We start from the raw sequence: 22,149 nt of genomic DNA, 5'->3' as shown, positions 1-22,149 counted from the left end.
TTATTTTTGTTTTATATTTGAGGTGTCACGAAAGCAAGAAAATATTAGTCAAAGTCACTGTTTTGCTTGATGTATTATGGCACACCTGTGAGCTGGGTGGATTATCTCAGCAAAGGAGAAGTGCTCACCAACACAGATTTAGACAGATTTGTGAAACTTGATTTATGCTACTGAAAAATGGAAGCAAAACCAAAACTGTTGAATGTATTTAAACCTGATGTGTTGTCATTGCAATGCATGTCGAGGATTAACCATTATTGCTCTGTTGGACCTATTAAGCACACTTGCAAAGAAAAGACAGCGTTTTAATTGCTTTCACACTCTAGGGAAAAAAAAATCACATATTTACATTTTAAATATCTCATCTTGTGTGTCTACTCAGATGAAAATGTTATGGACAGACACCTGTAGAGGAATGATTGACACATTGCCCCCTTGTGGGCTCCAGAGTTATTACAGCCGTTCACTATAATGTAATACAGAAATATATTTTTGGTCAAATGAAAACAGGAATATAATTAGGACTCACATATACACCAAAAACAGAAAAAAAAGATTACATATTACAGTGTGTGTGTATATAATGTATTATATGTAAGTATATGTATATAGACAGAGAAAAATAAGACCACTGCAAAATGATCAGCTCTTGGTCTCTTAATATTTGCCATAGCTGTATGTGTTTTAAAAATACAATAGAAAATGACAATGGCAAAATGAGGGATTATTACTCTTCAATCTTGCCGTGCAAATAATCATGAAATTGTGTTCGTGCCTTGTATCATAATTTTATTACATTCGTTCCCTCAATATGATTGTAGCATGTATGGGAGAATAAGTAGTTATTATGAATGCACTTTACCATGCCATGGGGATCAAGTGTGAATAAGAAATGAATGTTCTTAGTATTTCGATTCAGTTCTAGAGCATGGAGATATTGGAGGATGACGTCACAGGCTGCTGTAGATCCTTTTGATGGTATCCCCCTCGTCCCTGGCTATGATGCCCTTCTCGATGTAAGAGTCCACCTGCTGGTCCATGAAGTCCTTCAGTTTGGATAGGTCATAGTCTGGCACACAAACAACGCAGTCATTACATTAGCTTACAGAAGAGATGTAACAGTAGCTTGTCAAATAGTGAGGCCACAATGACAAACAATACTTGAAAGCAATTTATTGGGCTTTATTGTAACTTGGTATCAAACTTGCCATTTTTGTACAGGCAGACATAATCTGTGCAGGTGTACCTACTGTTGTGGCTAATGAATGTATCTATGTCCACTCAGTGGGGTGATAAATCGGGTTTGTATGTAGAATACATCAGTCATCACGACACCCAAACAAGACATAATCTGTGCTGTATTCGTTATTACAAGGGATTGAGGTCAGTACTCAGTAGTGTAAGCATGTGAGGTGAAAGAAAACATAAGGAACCCTAAAGCAGCCACGATTAGGGTCATTCCCGAATCGAAGGACATTTTGTCCTGCCCATGAAGTTTCAAATAATCAATGCACAAAATCCTGAAACATGCACTTGTTGTGTAAATTACACAAATGCAACATTAGCTATGAGATGAAAGTCGAAAACAACAGCTCTCGTAAAATTGATTTCAAAATATAATTTTAACTACCATATAGCTTTGAAGCTCCCTCTAAAATGCCCCCCATAGCCCTCCCTCTTGATGACCTACCTACATATCAAATATAACATTAAGTAAGGTTGTAAATCAGATTTGTTTTCCCAACATACATACAACTTTGTTTCTAAAATATTTTAGCCATTTAGAGAAATAGAAAAAAATATATTGCTACACAACTCAGTAGGAATTAAGCAAATTGTTAACTAAGTCATTGTTTCATAATTCATATATATATATTTATTTTTTATTTATTTTTGTGTGGTTTTAAGCGGAATAGAGTTTGTTACTCAAACACCCGCAACCATTTTACTTATTACCTAAAAAAGATAGCAATATTAAAGTTGTTCTATTAAGTCTATCGCTATGTTGGCTCTTGACCAGTTAGCATAGCAGCTAAATGCTAATATAGCATGTACTCTCAAGCAAAAAGTTCAACATTAGCATTTATTTGGAAAACTGTTCCCATAATTACAGTCGGCTATTACTAAAATTAAATCATTATTCAAATAAAACTTTATTAATTAATAAAGGAATTAATCAGCAACGTTTTTGAAATCTGTGTTTTTTACATGCCTGAGTATCTGTAACAAGGTTGGACCAAACAAACAGCAAATATATGACAAATAAAATATAAAAATGTGTGCCCTTGATGGTTGCGTTGGACAAATCAAATTTATGGTGGTTTTGTACCAGTTATTCTCAAATACATAACAAAATGTTTTAAAATAAATGGTCCGGAAAATCAATTCCGATTAGCAACACATCATTACCCTTGAATCAAAGACAGTTTTAATTTCCGTTGACCTTTTATTCATGTCCACAACGTCACAGCAGTATCAGGTTAGCTTCAGAAATAAGCTGTTTCTTATCAGTTCTAGGAACAAAACAAATGGTTCCGACACACAAATTAAAAAAGCAGATGACCTACAGTATGAATTTCAATGAGGAAAACCCCTGTTCATGACGCGCGCCATGCACGATACGGTTGCCGGGACACAGTTTGCTGATGACAAACATGACGTGCGGCAGGGATTTAAACGCAACGTGATTAGACTCTTTCAATCTTGACTGTGCGGAGCCAAAAACCAAAACCAGTATGTGGCCGTTGCGTCCATCTGCTCTTGTGCCTAATCTGTGTGATGTGTAGGCGTAAACACACACACATGCACATTTCCAAACAAGCTGCCAGCTGAGATTGTCCTAATGGGCGCGACTGCAGGAGTAAACACAATAAATGGTTGCTTGCTCTGTTTCTATGACACTGGCAAGAGGTCAAGGAGGCCTTTGTTCTCCATCTGCTCTTGTTTTCCGACAACAGAGAAAAGTCAATATAGTTACTGGACACTTCATTAGGTACACTTGCACAATCTAATGACCTCTGCCTTTTGAGCATTTATTTGATATCCTTGTTATCCAGGTAAAGGTCCACAAACTAGTAAGATCTTTGGGGCAAAACTGTGCACTAGTAGAAAAAAATGTGTGCTACTTGAACTACTAGTGACATATAACTGTACTATAGCACTTTGGTAGTAGTACTAGGAGTGTGAAGATACGGATAATAGTGTAGTTTTGTCTCAGTAGTAACATGTCATACAGTTGTTCTACTTGTGCGCGCCATTCTGCTTGTGTGGTGAATTGTTGTACTAGTGAGTCATGCTCAAATTGTCTGTCCCCATTGAAATTAATAGAAATGCCAATAATCCGTTCTAGTCTTTTCCGCAAAAAACAAAGCAGCTAAAATTTTTGTAACGTGTTCTTAATAAACAATATAACATTGTACTTTACATATGAATAATAATAATAAAAAATAAAAAATAATAAATAACAAAATTAATTGACTTTTTGTTTATTCATTGTTAAAAATATATATATATTAAAAAAAAAAAAATAATATATATTTTTTCTAATTAGAAGCTTATTATTGGAGCTAGGTTAAAAAATTATATTATATTTCCTGTCTACATGCATTTATATAATATGGCAAATTTGATGCTATTCGTTAGCCTGTCTATGGCATGTCCCCATTATGCGTTAGCATTAAGGCACCAAACTTTAAGGCAAAGTTATGTGGTTATTTAAATACCAAGCATGTCATTCTCTTTGTTGTGTGTTGCGTGTGACAGTCAACTTCAACTGGAGTGGCAACAAACAGCTTGAAGCCTCCTTTTTGAAGAACTGTTCACTATTTGCCAAAGTGCAGCTTGCTGTGAAGTGAGTTGAGTTGAATTCGCTGCCACCATTCAGCGCTTTTATCTCACATTTGTGCTCACAAGTCAAAGCAAAAACTGGCCGAATGGCGGTTCGTATCCTGGAAAGGTTCACTCCTATCTCTGGGCACTATTATACTAGTACGCTTAAGATATCAAAGGATATTGGAATGAACGCTTCAAACGGCTCTTCATAGGCTTACATGATGAATAATTGCACCATTTTCAGAAAACTGGATGTGCTCTTTAACTGCAAGTGTTCAGTGTATTCTCTCCAATTTTCAAGTGTGTCTTCTTTGGTTGACAAGCAGGCGGGGAGGCGGATGTTGCCCCAGACAACCATCCCACACTTGAATACTAATGAAGTGTCCCACATACAAACAAGAAGATGAGACAGTTAAAACGTCCCTGCTGGCCTTTGTTGTCGCGTAAGAATGGATTGTGAAAATGATTTTAACGCTTCATTTAAAAGGCACCCTGGCTTTTTGTTTAACAGCACCTGCTTCTCCACACATGTTGATTAAAGCCTCTGAGCGCCCACTGTAAAATGCAATTTTCATGCAGCTATCACATTTGGCTGTTCGTGGCCTGCACAGCGAGAGCTCATTAACATTTCATTTCCTGCCGCCAAATGAAATACCGCTGGGGCATTGATTTTTACAGCAGCAGGGAGACTTTTGTGCGTCAATCCATTTTCAGGGTCGCCGGCCTCAACCAAAGAAACAACACCACTTCCCAAACGACAGAAATAATGGATCTTTGAAGACGGAGACATTTTCTTCTTTGCAAGAATGGAAAGTTCAATTGGTTTCATCTTTGTGAATTTTACTCTGATGTGCATTTTAAATGCAAGCAGTTTGGACATAAAAGTAGGGCACCCTGGCATGATAGCGCTGCCAAGAAAGGTACAAATGAAAAAGGAAGTACACGACTCCCAAGATGTTTGGGGGATATTACGTTTTTGGGTGAAATCTCAAGATGAACCGAAAATGAACAAGAGTCTTTGGAGGTGAACTTTTCAACTTTCTGTTCTCTCACCAGGAGCTGAATGGCAAAATCCACAACAGGTGTGTTTGATCCATGAACATTTCCACTTTGATTAAGGTGACCGGGACAATTTTTTTAAAGGCACGATTTTAGAGCTAGCATTTGGACAAGGTCTTTGTGCTAGCGTGGCTATTTTAGAGTGCCTTATTTTTGTAGTTTGTAAAAGCACCTGATGGAATAATGTATAACTAATGTCCAAAGCTCAGATAAGAAAGATGTAGCAGCCATTTTTTTTCAGGTATTTGATTGACAGTTGAAAATGGAGCAGAGTGTAGTTTCAGGTCATTTTAATGGACACGCCAACAGTTTTTGAGAGTGGAGAGAACGGCTTAGTTTTTAATGATTTTGAAACCTCATACTAGACATACCAATTTTTATTTTTAACAGCACATTATTTCAGTCTCGACCAGAGGTCAGCAACCTTTCACGTTAAAGAGCCATTTTAGGCTAAATAAATCCAAAAATGTGTCTGCAGCCGCAAAACATTTGAAGATTGTAATGAAGGAAACGAAACTTGAAGATTGAAATGAAGGAAATTAGAGCTGCACCACAACACAAAAATATGCAGCATCCAATACTTTGACATTCCTTTTCTTCTACCTTTTGTCTTTGGTTTTAGGATAATTTTTTTGTATATAAATTTTCATACTTCGTTTTTCATACATTTTTGGACTTTTCTGCCTTTCTATTACATTTTTCTTCTTTTTTGACAGTTTATGGCTAATTTTTGACGTTTTTTTGTTCCTTTTTTGCCAGCAATTTTTTTTACATTTTTGGCAATTTTGTGGACATTTTATGTTAATTTTCAGGATTTCTTCCGTATTTTGTTTCTCAACATTTCATAGTTACTTTTTTAAGGGTTTTTTTCTGCCTTTTTTTCTTAAAGAAAATAAAAGAATTCTGCCTTTTTTTTGGCAATTACAAAAATATTTAATGGCAATTTTCTGCCTTTGGGGGGGGGGGGGCGTTTGAGGTTACTTTTTGAACATTTTCTTTTCTGCATTTTTAAAATTCAGTTCTCTGACATTTTTGGCAATTACATGGACATTTTATGGTAGATTTCTGATTTTCCTCTTCATTTTTGGACATTTTATGATCACTTTTTGGACATTTAAAAAAAACGTTTTCATCTTATTCTGACGACTTAAAAATTTGGAATATTTTTTTTTTTTTTTTTTAAATCATTAATACATTTAAACAATATTTGCTCTAATACATGCAAATAAATATGTAAAAAAACAACAACCTATTAATTAATTAATTAATTTATTTATTTTTAAGAGATCCAAAGGGAGCCACAGGAGTGGGACTAAAGAGCCACATGTGGCTCCAGAGCCACAGGTTGCAGACCCCTGCTATAGAGGAACTTAATCAAACGTGATCAAAAGGTGTGTCCCAAGACTTTTGTCCATATACATAGACACATCATTAATGTAGGAACGAGTCGGATGAGTTTACTGAATAGACCTTTGTTTCAGCAGTAATTAGGACAAACTCATCAAGAGTGATCCATATTCATTAGCTGTGGAGCAAGCGTCTGGTTAAGCATCCCTCAAGCACTTATTTCAAATGCAGATTAGGGACAACAAAAAGAGCTTAAAGGTTTGAGCTTTTCTGTGCCTTTGACCTGCTCGGGACCCAACACAATTCTCGGGATGGAGCGGCCGCATGAGTTACTTCGTTCAACTCACCATCTTTGCCTTCTTCCTTGTTGTGTTTCTTGAGCCACTCGATGTTCTTTCTGATGGCCTCCAGATAGGTCTCGGACTTGCCGGGCCGATCTGTCGATAACGATCAAAAGATACCAATCAAGATTATTGCATACACTCATCAAAAATGATGTACTAATTATAATTTAACTGTGTTCATAAATGTTGTATCAGTGAGAATAAAAAAAAATGCTTTTCATGTGATATTTATTGCTGAGGATTTACTGTCGAGCGAGTACGGTGCAGCGTAGAGGGACAGGAAATAACGGCAGCTGTGATAGGCTTTTGCCCGTCTTTATTGGACTGGCCTAGTTTTGGGCCAAACACGGACTCCGTGCTATGATTGGCTCGACTGTACTGTCTTATATATTTATTTATTCCTCTCCTGCTGGCTCTGTTGAGCGAAAACAAAAGGCCTGCTTTGTTTTGTAGTCGAAGTAGGGCAAAGGAGATGTTTTGTTTAGTTGAAGTGACATCATTTAGTTACAGTTGAAGTAGATGAATACAATATACATTAAACCCTCTCATACTGTTCATTTTCCATGAACACACTAGTATGCTCTAGGACAAGAATTTTCTCATAATTGTTGTCTATATTAAATGATCAACTGCAGATCTTTTCAAAATATATGAATAGCCTGTTGGACGATATTAAAGTTTCAGAGAAAAGGGAAATGTGTATTTTTCAGATGTGTGTGACTCTGTCAAGGCACCCTCTGACTTCTGTATGATTTATATTCCTTATGTTTAGCATGTAGGACAATTTATGCAGTTTTACTCTTTTACTGTTTTCAGATTCCCCCATGACTCTTCAAAGAACAAACAGGTGCATGTTTTTGTCAAATGTGGTGATGACACAGGCAGTTCTACTGTTACTACTGTCCCATTAAAAGAAAAACACAATTTTCCTTGATTTAACACAAACTGGTCAATCTAAAAAAACAACAACATTTTAATAAACACGGGTCAAAGCCTCAGTTTACACAAACTTTGGAACACCTGTACAAAATAATAATATTTTTAAATATTTATGTACAGTATTTCAGTTCAGTAAAAGTCATCCAATTTCAGGGTGTAAAAAAAAAAGAGGATTAGGTTTTTTTTTGTTTTTTTTTACTTGAACAGTATATAAAGGATTAAAACTTACCACAAACAATAACGTTATTTTGCATAAATCAATAAAAAGGCCCTCGGTTTCAGTGGCTATATGGGATCACATCTAAAGTCTGAAGACAAAATATGTGGTGTGTTCATCGTAGCTGCTTTGTGGACTGACTGGTAGGTGGCTGGTCTTGCTTGGTGGAGTCCTTCAGGTTCTCGTACTCCTTCTGCATCTTGGCGGCCTCGGCCTTGGTGTTGTCGTCCTCGTCCAAATTCTTTCCCACTGAAACAAGGCATTCGATTAACCCTCAGGCTTTAAAACTACCTTTTCAGCTTATTCGTGTTTTTATTGCTTAAAATAAATAAATAAAAGTTTTTGTGCTTCTTTTATAATATCAGTTCTTGTCATTAGTATAAAATATCCATTATTATTTTTAGTTTGTTTAACCATTCAAATTTCAATTTGTTAGCACAATGCACACATTGGAAAACCTCAAAATAAATCAATATATCCTTACTGGTTGAGCTATGATCAATTAACTCATTCACTGCAATTGACGACTATAGACGTAAAAAAAATAGTTTTTTAACTATTTATATTAGTATAAATTTGTTTCCACTTTTGTTAACAAAAGTATGAAAACCTAGAATTTTTTTAATTGTACATTTAGAACAGATATAAAATTTGTGATTAATCATGAGTTAACTAGTGAAGTCATGCAATTAATTACAATAAAAAATTGTAATTGCCTGACGTGATTTAAAAAAAGAAATTAGGGGCGTCAGGCGATTCCAATTTTTAATCGTAATTAATTGCATGACTTCAGTAGTTAACTCACAATTAATCACAAATTTAATACATGTTCGAAATGTACAATAAAAAATTCTAGGTTTTCATACGCTTGTTAACAAAAGTGGAAAAAAAATGTTAAACTAATAGAAACTGTTCCAATGAATTTTTGACGTCTATAGCCGTCAATGGCAGTGAATGAGTTCAAATAACCACTGCACTGTATCAAACAGGGGTGTCAGGTGCGCCACAGGAAATTATCCAGTTTCAATTCATTGAGCCGAAAATGATTCCTGAACATGGAATGCATGAACACTACGCAATATGTCTCGCCCCACCTTGGTCCTATCTACAGTATGAATAGAAGCGATTGCATGTGTAAAAGTTTGAATGCGAGTCAATGGGTACAGATGTGTGTGCTCCAGACTGGAGGTATGTCATGAATCAAACAGAGATGAATGAAAAATATTTTCTCATCATTTCCTGAATACTATTTATCCTGCTCATCTAAAAATAGATATACATATATTTCATTATCAATATTTGTATTTAATATTTTGATTTCCAGGGACGCAATGTGCTTTTTCATTTATCTTTGCCAACGACATTCACATAAATGCTCTTTGATAAACCTGTTTACACAACAATAGCTATGTGTTTGTTTAGTCAGGCCCAGATATTTACACTTGGGAGCATAAGTGACACTTAAAAAATACAGGCGTGACTTCCTCAAAAGTCACAATTTGATAAATTTCATAAAATAAAATTATTGGTCAGTCCACACGCGTGGAAGCTATTTTTAAACATTGTTGACCAATCTAAAGTGTTGAAAATGGCTTGAACAAACATGCACATTTTTTATGTATTCTAAAAAGTGAGGTAGCAGGTTTCGGGCTGACTGCGATTTATTAAAATTAGAGCTCAGACTGGCCCTCAAAATCCCTGTTCCCTAATCGTGTTGACTTTCTTTTGGCGGTTGGTAAATAACAATGCACCAAAAGTGTTTGCCAAAAGCCAAAAAGAAAGTAGAACAAAATGTAAGTGCAGTAGTAGCGGTAGTAGTGATGACAATGAATGTGTGATGTTTTCGGCTGTGCATTTGGAAATTTCAATTTTGTCATCTAATACGGCATGTGCCTTATTTGGCTCAATAAAGTTTGGAAATACTGAAATAAATGACCGCAAACTAACCACCGACCAAAGAAAGGCCTCTGACAGAATTGGAAGTTTGTTGTGTTTCTTTACCATTTGGCCCTGGAAAGTCTGGCGGTCCGAGAGCCTTTCCGAGCTTGTTCTTGGTCTGCATCGCAATCATCGCGTCCAGATTTTCTACAAGAGTGAGAAAGAAAAATTGCATTATGTAACTTCACTCATCCCACAAAGCCTTAAAGACAAGCAGGCGCTCTCTAGAGTACGTGAAAAAGAAATCACGTGCGGTCGGGTACATTTGAATGAAATTTGAAACAAAAATTTCAACACATTTTTGATTTTGCAAAATGTAAGCACAGTGTTGATGTTCAAACTCTGCATAGTTTTACAGTGGCTTACATAAATATAAAATATAGTTTGAGAACCACTGCTCTTCATGCTGTTTATGGCAGCGGTTTCTTTGAATTCAAAGTGCTTTAAAATGCACAATTGTAAGCATCATATTTTTCCTGCTTGAATCACGCCGTCACAAAGACACAGTTAATGTAGGTTAATGTTATTCTTATTTTGCGTAAAGACATTTACAATCACGACGGCTTACTATTACTTTTCTCTTCCGATCTCACTTTCTTTTAGCAAGTTCTGTCTGTATTCACACCGCCTACTACCACCAGTAGTGCGGCAAAATGCTGTTGTTGTTTTTTTACAGCCTCCTCCTTAGCATTCGACAGCCAAACACGCTATAACATTGCTTTTTTTCCCTCTCCTCTTTGTATGCTTTGAGTCTATTTTTATTTTTTTTTGCTGCATGCTCAGTGGGTCGTGCACCATGCCGACTCAATGATCTTCCAGGTTAAGTGGGGGAGAGGCGCAGCTCAAGTTAACGCGTTGCTAGGCAATGGTGAAAGTCTGACTAATTATCCCTACAACCATATGGCCAAGGCCAACAGCTTGCCATGGAAACTCACATCATGGTCATTAATGGCCATCTGCTCTTCAGGGTCACGTGAAGGACTCGGACATCGGCAGCCTCCGTATATTTCCATATTGTGAAGATCAACAACCTGATAATGGGTGAGAGCTATTTCTAGAGAACTTTCCATGCTCGTTGAACAGCACAATAAATTGTGAGTCCTTCATTGATTTTTGTACTCGCGTAACGCCATCCATTTTTTTTTTGTCTGGTAGGCAAATTGCCTCAGTAACAACACTGCATTATTGATCTAATTTAGACCATATGCACATATACGCATACATTCACTCACAAGTATTTGTGCGATTACACTCATCATAATGCTTAAAACTTTCCAACATGAAATTATTTAATCAATTGATTAATTAATTATTCCTATTATTAATGTTACAACTATCAGTATCAATGAATTCTGTTATTTTTCTGCACTTTTTTTGCATTACCCGGACCCATCTATCCATCCATTATCCATTTACAGTATATATTTTCTTCCCTCATTTTTACAACAGAAATGAAGTTAAAGGAAGGCGGAAAAGGTTGACAGCTGCGCTTCACATGTGAAAGACCTTTTCTAGGACCACTAATGTGACGATGAGCCATAAAAGCAGGCTGGTTTACTTTCAGCTACACAACATTTTTCTTTTGTAGTGAAAGAACAAGACCATATTAAATCATTCCTTTTCCTGTATATATATTTTTTTTAAATATTGACATCAAGCTATTGGCAAAATAGGTTATAATGTGACTTTAGATTGTAATATAGTCAGACATACTGTAAACAAATAAACTGCATTAGTTGTAAAGAAATATTTGTTTGTTGTTCCAGACAGAGCCTCGTCAGCAAATGTCGTACAGGTGAAGCGTTCTTACCCAGATAGGAGACGCCCTCCTCGGGTGTGATGGTGCCGTACTTGACCATCATCTTCACAAAGTCAATCAGCGTCTTCATGATGGTGATGAGCGTCTCTCTTTCCTGAGCGTCTTGGTCTGAGACAATCACGAAACAATCAGGAGAAGTGGTGGGTTAGGGATGTCTGTGGATCTCGCTCTGCTTCGTCTATTCTTCCTTCCTTCCTTCCTTTCCTCAGTCTCTCCTTTGGTCTCTTGAGGTCTCCCTGATTTGTTGGAATTTAGATGTTTCTGGGGTTGGTGAAAGACTCTGGTTGGTAACCCGGTGGGTAGTAGGTAACATCTGGTCGGTGCTGGATTTCACTTTCCTTTCTTTTCTTTAATCCTTCCTCGGGTCTCCTGACAACCTCACGACTCTAGCTGGATTCTGAAGTATTCGGTTTAGGTGAACGGTATGGGATTTTTAATAGGTTTTAGGTGAACTATGAGTACATACTCACATGCACACACACATGCACATACGCACATACAAAATAAAAAAATAAAATAAAAAAGAGCAATGATGATGACATGTCAGTAAAATTACCGAATGAACAATACTAATAAAAAACATAAAAAATAAAAATAAAAGGGAGAAGTGGTGGGAAGTAACTAAGTATTGTAGTGAAGCTGATTCTTCAGGTAATATTTTACTTGAGTATTTTTTTTTAATTCACTTATATTTATGAGGTCAAGAGGAATTACTGACCTCATATATATAATCATGTTCATGTTGTTTTGATAATGTAACCAACGGAGGTTGATTGCAAGGAGTTGAATCCGTACTCCGTACTTCTACATTTACTTAATTCCAGAATGTGAGTACTTTTTCCACCTGTGCAATACATTGTCCTTGTGTTTGCAGTAATTGGTTGCCACAGTGTTGTTATAATCGTGTGGCATTTGGCTGCAGGGATGTGGGTGATGGGATTATGAATAATTAGTGCTGTGATTGTGTGTGTGTGTGTTCCTAGATGGCAATCTACAAAGGCGGACAAAACAGTGACTCAGCCTCGAACGCACCGTTGTCATGACAACATGTCCAGGTCTTTGTGTTGTCCTGGAGGCACACGTGTGATGTAAGCGCTCACCTGAATTGAGGCTCCTGAGCAGTCGGTAGAAATTGGGGAAGTACTGGAGATCCTGAAGGCCGTCCTCGGGGCTCACTTCATTATCGTCCTCGCCGTCGTCTTTGTCCCAAGTTTTATCCAGCGTCTCGTCCTCATCTTCAGCATCTCTGTCCACCTCATCCGTTACCTCATCGTCCTCCTCCTCATCCTCCTCGTTGTTGAAGCGCTGACTGGGCTGCTCCCATTTATCCTGCGATGCAAGGAGCATTTTTATATGAATTGAAATCAACTTCTTTTTAACCGCCATCACTTCGTATTTGTGAAAACCGTACCAGGTTTGCTGCCTGTGTGTCCTGCACAGCCCTGACCTCCTCTTCATCTCTGTCCTCGATCTCATTGTTTTTTGCATTTTTGGTGATGAGATCCTGCAGGGCCTCGGCCACCTGGTACTCCAGCGTGTCAGCCTGAGTTTCCGTTATCTAAGCGCAAGGCAAACAGCAAGACTGAACACAACTGTGGATTGTATAACATGGATCTATGCTGGTGAGAGGCTGACTGAGAGAAACAGAGCACTTGAGGTGTCATAACAGTAATACTCAGGTGAACAATATCCAATTCACACTTATTTGATTGCATTTCATTTGATCGTATTTCACGCTGGGAGACAGACACTATCCCTGCACAGAGGTGGCAGAGGTACTTCAGAAGAAATACAGATACTTGTGTAAAAAGACTCAAAGTCAACTTCTGTACTTACTGAACAAAGATTGATCAAAGATTTCTTCTATGTGTATATAAAGGCCTCTCATTTCTCTCTCAAATGTTATTCCCAAATCTGTACAAATCTGTGTTAGTGAGCACGTCTACTTAGCTGAGATCATCTATCCACCTTACGGGGTAGAAAGTAGGGCCCGACTGAAAGGGATATTTTTTAGACTATATTTGGCAGATAACTGATTAACTCGTTTGCTCCCAAAAATGTATAAATACGTTCTATTTTAAATGTTTTAAGTGTTCCAAAGATGTATTTATTCGTTTTTTTATGCTAGAGCATACAGAAGGCTTTGATGCAGCCTCTGAACTGCAGAGAATGGGTGAAGCAATGGTAGTAATTACAAACATGGCCAGCAGGTGGCAGCAGAGTATAAGAGATCAACCAGGGCCATGTTGCAAACAAGCTGATTTCCCCACAGTTCTAAATAGATTTGTGAATAATGATGAAACTTAGCTATATTCCAATGCTATTTGCTGCAAAATGGAAACAGATAGACATATTTTTCCTGATGAAAGACAAGACTCCAATCTTTCTTATGGTGGGTTCCATGTTTTCATAGCAATAGAACACAATTTTGTGTGGGCCTTGCAAAATCAGTCAAAATCCAGTAAAAATGGCTGGGAGAGAATGAGTTAATAATAATAATAATAATAATAATAATAATAATAATAATAATAATAATAATAATAATAATAATAATAACAACAACATACAAAAATATATATACTATTTACTATACTAAATACAATTTTCAAATGTAGGGAGTAAAAGTTAAAAACAAATAGGGAGTATAAGTTTAAAAAATGTAGGGAATAAAAGTAAAAAAAATGTCAGAAAAATAAATACTCAAGTAAACAACAGATACAGTGTTGCCTTGAGATATGAGTTTAATTCATAAAACTGAAAACCCTTGTCTCTGAAATGAACGGAAATTCCATTAATCCATCCCAGTCCCCAATTTAAAAAAACACACATTTTTGTAATTGAATTAACCGTTATTGTCCCACTTTTTGCTTCACTTCAATGCACATTGTGCTGCTCCTTCTGTTGTGCGCGCCTTGGCCACTTGGTGGCAATATAATAGAAGTACCGGTACATGACATACGAGTCAGTCATATCTCAAGGCACCAATGTATCTGAAAATCCACTGAAGAATAGTAACACTGTATTTGTACTTGGTTACTTCCCATCACTGTCGCTGCATAAGAGAAAGTTCAAGCCTCATGCCTCATGATGTGTACTTTCAAATGCAGTCAGACCTACCAGACCCAGTTTGAGCAGCTTGGACACAATCCGGTCAAAGACACCTCTGTCGTCCTCCACGTAGATCTTGTTTGCGATCTTCTGCACGATGTCGTCGGCCGTCAGCGGCGTGCCGTCCACCTGACGGAACGTGTCTGTGTCATCTGGGAGGAGAAGGGGGACATCATTTGTGTTAGCTAATTGTGTTGCGCTCGGTTCATTTGACAGAGCACGCAGCAGCTGATTCACAACAGCCTTCCAGTCATCCTCAAAGGACTTTTAATGGGTTCATCAGTTCGGAGCGGATTTTTTTCGGTGAAGGCCAAATATGGAAAAAGTGGAAGGAAGAGATGGGTCCACTTCACCTTGTGTTTATGGAACATGCTAAAAACAATCCGTTATCTGGACTGAAGACTTAATTCTACACTCTCGTATTTGGTCAAACCACAGCAAGTATGAAATGAGCGTCTTGCACTGTGATACCCCCTGACATCTGGCTTTTTGACTGTTTCGCTGTTTTTACTTCAAGTAGGTGTTTTGGCAAGTTTCCCAACACTTTGACTACAGCATGTATATTTTCTTCTTCTGCCTTGTGAGAGAGATGCTATTCATACAGCTCAACTCTTTTATAATTCCCCTGCCTCCCACAAAGAGCAAGCGTGTGCTGACTTATTGCATCATCTTCAAGCTATTGTTGTCTCACTCTGAGGAACAATAAAAGAACATCCAAGGTGATGTAACAACGTAAAATGATGAGAAGCTCACAGATGCTGGGCCTTATGTAAAAACGGATTTGTCTCTGAGTCATCTCACTTTAGAATCACATGGCTGGACATTTGTATTTGAAGATATTTTATCGTTTGATAAAATTTGACATGGAAGCATTTTCTGTATGCTTTTTTTTTTTGGCAGACTGGAATCCTGGCATAATCTAGCGAGCTTTTTATTTGTTTTTACATTATTTTTTTACATCCGCATTTATAAATCACTGTGTTGTTGTAAAGTACTTGAGGAGGTATTTTGAACTATATAACTAGATTTGATTTATTTTTTAATTTCTGTAGAAATGGTTAAATCTCAACTTTAGCCTTAATTCTACACTATTGTTTTTGTTTTAAATAGTGGTCCCCAACCACCAGTTTGTGGGCATATACAGCATGTTCTGATTAGGGTTATAATAGTTTTGGACATTTCATTATAGTTAGTTTTTATTTCGTTTAGAGTTGTGTGTGTGTGTTTTTTAAATTTAGCTCGTTTTCAGAACAGGTGTGGTAGTTATTAGTTGTTTTTTTCTCAAAAATGCTTCAATTTAGTTGAGTTTAGTTCTAGTATTAGTTTTAGTTTAAAAATGTGTAATTTTTGTGTGCAATATAAATAAATAAATAAATAAATAAATACAATAAAAATCCAGTATTTATTGTGCAGTTAAAACTCAACAAAAATATTTTAAAAAACATTTTCAAAAAACAGCCATCCAAATTCCGGTACTGTTTAAAGTCAGCAGACTTTGAAGTATAATAATCATGCAGTGCATAATATTGCTTCTACAGTCAGATGCGTCACTACTCGAATGTCTTAAGTAGAGCAAGAATGGTCTTACTTTCCATCCCTTGTTTGCCAAGTGGCCAACTTCTAAAGTGCATTTGTGGCTTCAATTCCTGTTGAGCAGTATTCCACACATACGCATACACACTACAAGCCATTTGCCCACTTGCTTTTATCTCTGAACCATAGTCAAATTCGAATGGATGGATGGATGAAAGGACAGAAAGACAGACAGACAGAGTAGATAGAGTAGATATAAAACTCCCAGACGACGATTCGACCTTCCATCTTCTGGCCAATGGCTGTGCAGCAACAGCGAAATCAATTCTCCTCTCCTCTTTTTGTCCCCTTTTCTTGATTATAACTGCATATTTCATGAACCTTGAACTACTGAATTGAATACCATAGCACAGAAATGTGCTAATATGATGAGATGAATATAAAGCAATATCAAATAGTAGAAGGACAATTTAGACTTTTGTAGAGTATTTAGTATTTTCAAGGCATTGTATTAAAAAAAGAGATTTTAAAGCTCGTGCTTCTGAGGGTTGGCACAAGAGCATTGGGAGATAATTCCACTGACACCCACGTGTTGTCTTTCATGTCGCACGTGGCATTTTCAAAGGTCACCCACTCGCAGACAAAATCGCTACTGGATGAACCTCAATATACTGAGTCTATGAATAGAAATGGTTTGAAGCATTGATTTTTTTTTTCTTTTTAAAGACGTAAATAGAGAGAACTCAAGTCAACTGATACTGATATTTTAGAGTCGGAAAAACAGACTACAGCGACATGGGGAGAAGTTTTTTTTTTTTTTTTTTTGGTGTGCCAAGTTATTTTAACGGGTATTGTATAAAAACGTATTTAACAGTAAAAAAGGAAAAAAAACGTTTACTTTTGACTTAAAAGTGTACTTTTTTCATTTTGACTTAAGTAAATGAGTTGAATGAGTACAACTTTTACCAGAGTATTCTTTAAAGCGAGTATCTACTTGTAATTTAGTAGAGAGTGTGAATATTCTGCTTGACGGTACTTGCCGTGCTCCATCCCGTTCTTGGTCGAGTCGTATTCCTCAGCCAGACGGCGGCTCTTGGTGGAATCAGATTCATCTGGAATGTACTCATCTTTCTTCTGCTCCACCTCATCAGCGGTCTCCTTGGATTTGTCGCTCTGGGCTAATGACTTCAGCACGGTCGGGTCATCGCCGTCCGCCTCCTCGGAAACGGCAGGTCGCTTGCTCTCTGATAGGGAGAAGAAATGAAAATCGTTCATTACTGTGCATTCCGCGTGCGGTGCCTTTGAATAAGGTTGCAAAATTGCAGACATTTTTTAAGTTGCAAGCGTTACGCGAGAATGAATGGAAGTGGGAATAAACCAGGAAAAACATACTTAATTTTGAGGTAATCTCCCCTCTTTTCCTTGAAATAAGTTTATATATTTTAATCATGTGCAACTAATATTCAAATTACAAAGTACATTCAAAGGACTTTTTTTAAAGTGTTGGTGTTGTTGACAAAACACTATGTTTATATTTCTGTGATGCCTTTCTAATTAATTCACCAAGGAAATTGCAATAAATTCCCAAAATATTTCCATATTTCCCCATCTTAACCTCCCATGGAAATTTACTGGCACCTATCCACCATTTTGTAACCTTAGCCCAGAAATTCGACTAACATTCAGCACATTTTTAGCTTCTCTATGCATTGATGAGGCATTTTCTTACTGGGAGTGCTGAAACCTGAACTCATGGATGTGTCATTAATTGATAGGCAATATGATTTCCTCTTACCGGCCGACTGTACTGCAGCCTTCACACTGTCCGCCTCGGCAATCTGAGGAAATGACAAGCCTTCTATAAATAATTCCATTCTGCATATTAGCTTTTGATGATCAATGTTTGTCTGGGGGAGAGAGAGACAAGAGAGCCTCACCTGCTCTTGGAGTGGTCTTTCTTCTGTCAGCTGCCGATTGTACACAGATTGATCTGCAATAATAATTGACCAAAGACAGTACAGTAAATGACAAACACTTTAGTTTAGTCTCAATGAAGATTTGTAGGCTAAACTGTTAATTTTGCAGGGGTCTACTATTTTTTCCCCCACAGGTTCTTTCTATCGGAATCTTCCACACTTTACAATTTTGCGAGTTTTATCATGGTTACGCTTCAGTTTTTGCTTCCAGACATATGAAAGCTGCTGCCCTCCCACTCCCTTAGCCCTCTCTTGGGCAGACCGTAATCGGATTATCAAACAAAAGATTAAACTGAGTCAAAAATAGACCACAGGCCTCAACAGCCGCCGCTGAGCTGCAGCTCAACTTTGCTGTATTCTGTTAATGAGCAGATTTACAGCTAAATTGACATGGAACTGCTGGAACAACTATAAAGAACCACAAACACGACTCTAATCTTAGCTACAATTAGTCAGTAATGACCAACTGTTCCATTGTAAGCACTTTGCACGCTTAGGGTCTATTTTATTCTACTGATAAGAGAGATTTTATGTTATAGTGTGTTACAAGTGTGGGTCACTAAAGTTTGTTTCTCTACAGTTAGTAATTCAGTTTTGTTGCTAGCTCTCTTAACATTGATAATACAAGATCTAAATGACTGTAATGCATATTGAATGTGAGTGAGTAAGAATTCCCTTAAAGGCTAACTCACCCTCGCTGGATGCTGTCGGTGTAGGAAAGGCAGATATTTGGTTTAGTAGACTCGTGAATACAAGAAAATGGAAAACGATGCAAAGGTGCTTTGGTTCCATCCTCAACTAATAGTACAAATCTAAAAAAAATATATAGTAAAAAAAAAAGGAAAATAAAAAAAAGTGGTTGCTGGGGCTCCGACCGCCGCCGCGGTGGCTGCGAGATTGCTAGCCGCCTGAGTGAAGCCCTCGGCGGGGGAGCGGCTGGTTGAGATCCGCTTGACTGTAGAGGGAGGTGGAGCTGTCTGCCGGCTGCGGGTGCTGAAAGCAGGTCAGGCAGAACGCTTTGCTTCTACAAAGGATGAGCAAGGAAGGCTGAGCAAAGCTCCGTGTGAGCTACAGCATCACTAGCCGGAGGATGTAACACAGCTCAGCACAACAGGACCTGCCCCCTCACTGACGAAGAGGAGGAAGAGGAAGAGGAGGAGAGCGCTGTAAAAAGCGATCCTCGCGACACGTTGGACAATGGACATGATGCTTTCTCTGTTGTGATGTTTCGGAGTGTTTCGGCTGTGTAAAATCTACTTTTAGTTAACGTCCAAGGTCGTCTACCCCATAGTTGAGAGGTCCAGGTTTCATCCTGTGTGGAATTTTTAGTTTATGTATGTACTTCCTGCTTGCTTTAAGAAAAAAAAAAATCGATTATTATTTTTTAATCAAAACCTGGTTCTGTGCATTACCACGTGCCTACAATTCATAACAGCAACCACAATTTATTCAATTGAAGATTTATTTTCCACAATTTCTAGTTGAAGTCCATCATCTGTTCATCACCTTTTGCAGCGTTGGAGCATGACCTAGCCTGTAACGTGCGTCACAATCTACGTGCACCATGCTTGTAGCCTGCTATCTTTCGTTTGCCCGCCTGCTTGTCAGCAGCAAATGCAATTAAATGACCAGCAAATCATTCGACTTGTGCTCTCATCACAGATTTACAAGGCCACTTTTATGATCTGTTTACTTTCATAATCTCCGTGTGATGAAAATTAGGCATAGAATGCTTATAAAACCTGAGATCTGTGGAGTCAGTTTGTAGGTTCAATAACCAGAAGGTCGCCTGTTCGATCCCCGTTCTCCCCAAGTCATGTGACACTTCACACACATTGTCTCCAGTGCCACTCACACTGGTGTATGACTGGTGCGAATGTGTGGTAGTGGTCAGAGAGGCATTAGGCGCACACTGACAGCCACACTTCCGTCAGCCTGCCCCAGGGCAGCTGTGGCTGCTAAAGTAGTTTACCGCCACCAGTATTTCCCCTGCAAAGGTTTGGCCATACTACTATTGTCTATCCGACAGACAGACAGCCATGCAACATGCCAACTCCACACAGAAGGGTCAGAGGCTGGATTAAAACCCCCAAACCTCAGATATTGACAGTATCTATATCAGGGGTCACCAAGCTGGTGCCCACGGGTAGGCATGATATACGGGCAGGCCGCGGGTCTTTTGAACAATAGTTATGCTCCCCAGGCACGGGACTCGGAAGTTGTTTTTAGCATTTGCTAAACTCTATATGTTTAACATCAGCTGCTAGGTTTGTTTTCTAACTGCTGTGCAATTGCATACTGTCCCTGTCAAATAAACTAACAAAATGTAATGAAACATTAACAGTAACTCTTCAGAATTGTTATCACAACAATACTGACACCTGGCGTTTGGTGACTGAAAGTACATGTACTCGTCTGATAATATTTGCCGCCATGGTACAGTATTATTGTAGAGATGTGGTGGTCGTGAGCGTGAGGACAAGCGCTTTAGACTACTTAATAACTCATATCAGAACGTTTTCATTCCTTTCAAGTCTCTCCCAACTGTATTGAAAACATGTTATTTTTACTAGCACTTTGCTAGAAAACATCTTATTCTGCCACAAACTGCTCTCTTGCTTATTCCAAATGCACTTTGTGGTCACCAGATCATGACAGATATGCTTGTGATGTTTTCTTTGTTCTAGTTATATACATATATATAAGTGTGCTTGAATAAAAAAAAAGTAAAAGTAAAAGTAAAAAAAAATTGTACTTTAATATTTCTAAAAGATTAAATGTGAACGTATTGAATTTAAAAGTGGAACTACTGTAAACATAATTTAGGTAGTGCTTCTATTGTATAGCACTAGAGGGAGCCCAAGTTCCATATTTTGAGAATTGCTGTAATCTAATGTAGTGTGTATTAGCATGGTGGTACAAGCCTGACTCATAGTCGAGGTGGACAGTTTTCAAGTAAAATTAAATGTATTTCTCAAGTCTTTTTAACCCTGGAGAACCCAAGAACCCTTTTCTTCTTTGGAAAATTATGAATTATACATTAAATGACTGCTATAAATTCACTGAACACCAAAATATGTTTTTTCCAATTTTAACCCTTTATTCCCTAATTTAGGATTAGGGTGAAATTGGACCCTTTGGGATTTAGGGGTATCATTTCGAAAAATCAGAATAACAAAAACTGTCAGTAAACTATTTAGAATTTAAGAAAATAATCAATCAAATACACAGCTACATTGAACAATAATTTTTTTTTGTTTTATTTGTTGCATTTTAGAACTGGATTTTGAATGTACAAACACACTTAAACCAATGGAAACAAGAACACAGGGGGGAAAAAAAAACACCATTGGTCTTTCTTATCCAAAAATCTGTCAGAACTCACACTAGACATTGTGATAGTCTTTGAAACAATTTCTTTTTTTGTTAATGCAGAGAGGTACTGCACATTTTTCACAGTGAATTTCAGTCTTGAGGTCCTTGCACACAGCACATCGACGGCGATTTTCCTCCTTGACAGGCCAATGGCCGATTTGGTCAAAACGGACATCTGCACTCTGATAAACTCGAACAAATCTTGGTGGTGGCGGGAATGAGGGGGAGGATGATGGCCCCATGCAGAGGTCAGAAGTGGCACTCTGGACTTTTGAAGTTAAATTTGTAAAAAAAAGGTCTTTGTTATTTGAGTAGCAGAATTTATAGGGGCCAAATTTGACCCCGTGGGTTCTCCAGGGTAAAAAAAAATTCTTATGTAGATGAACAATAATCACAGAGCTAACTTTTATGTTTTTTTTCTTTTAGTGTAAAAGAACGAAAAGGCAAATACTGCCATAATGTCTGTGGTCCCGAGCACCACAGGGAATCCTATGAAGCAGAAACACTTTATATGATATTTCCAAGTGCATGTCGACAAAGTCATGCCTCGCGCGCATCTTTGTGAAGCCAACAGGAAACGTGTGGCCTCGTTCGCAATTTGTGGTTTATTTTCCTGATCCAATCCATCCATATAATTCCTGTCTTGGAGACAATTTTAGCAGG

At 37.7% G+C, this 22,149-nt stretch overlaps 1 protein-coding gene across 1 annotated transcript; it reads right to left on the bottom strand.

Moving 5' to 3' along the window:
• Positions 1–284: 284 nt before the first annotated feature.
• On the bottom strand, positions 285–19,245 carry scg3 (secretogranin III). Its single transcript, XM_086071263.1, has 12 exons — positions 18,804–19,245; positions 18,073–18,125; positions 17,931–17,973; positions 17,176–17,379; positions 14,612–14,754; positions 12,906–13,052; positions 12,595–12,823; positions 11,486–11,602; positions 9,739–9,822; positions 7,879–7,986; positions 6,585–6,674; positions 285–1,069 (listed from the first exon to the last, which is right to left on the bottom strand). Exons 1-12 carry the CDS (start codon positions 18,901–18,903, stop codon positions 951–953), a joined length of 1,437 nt encoding a protein of 478 aa, XP_085927389.1. The 5' UTR covers positions 18,904–19,245; the 3' UTR covers positions 285–950.
• Between the last annotated feature and the right edge of the window lie 2,904 nt (positions 19,246–22,149).

Source organism: Leptonotus elevatus, chromosome 3 (assembly GCF_054856555.1).
Source record: "Leptonotus elevatus isolate MCC_2025b chromosome 3, RoL_Lele_1.0, whole genome shotgun sequence".
NCBI lineage: Eukaryota > Metazoa > Chordata > Actinopteri > Syngnathiformes > Syngnathidae > Leptonotus > Leptonotus elevatus.
The sequence above is the reverse complement of the archived record's forward strand: the minus strand, read 5'-3'. Positions and strand labels throughout refer to the sequence as shown.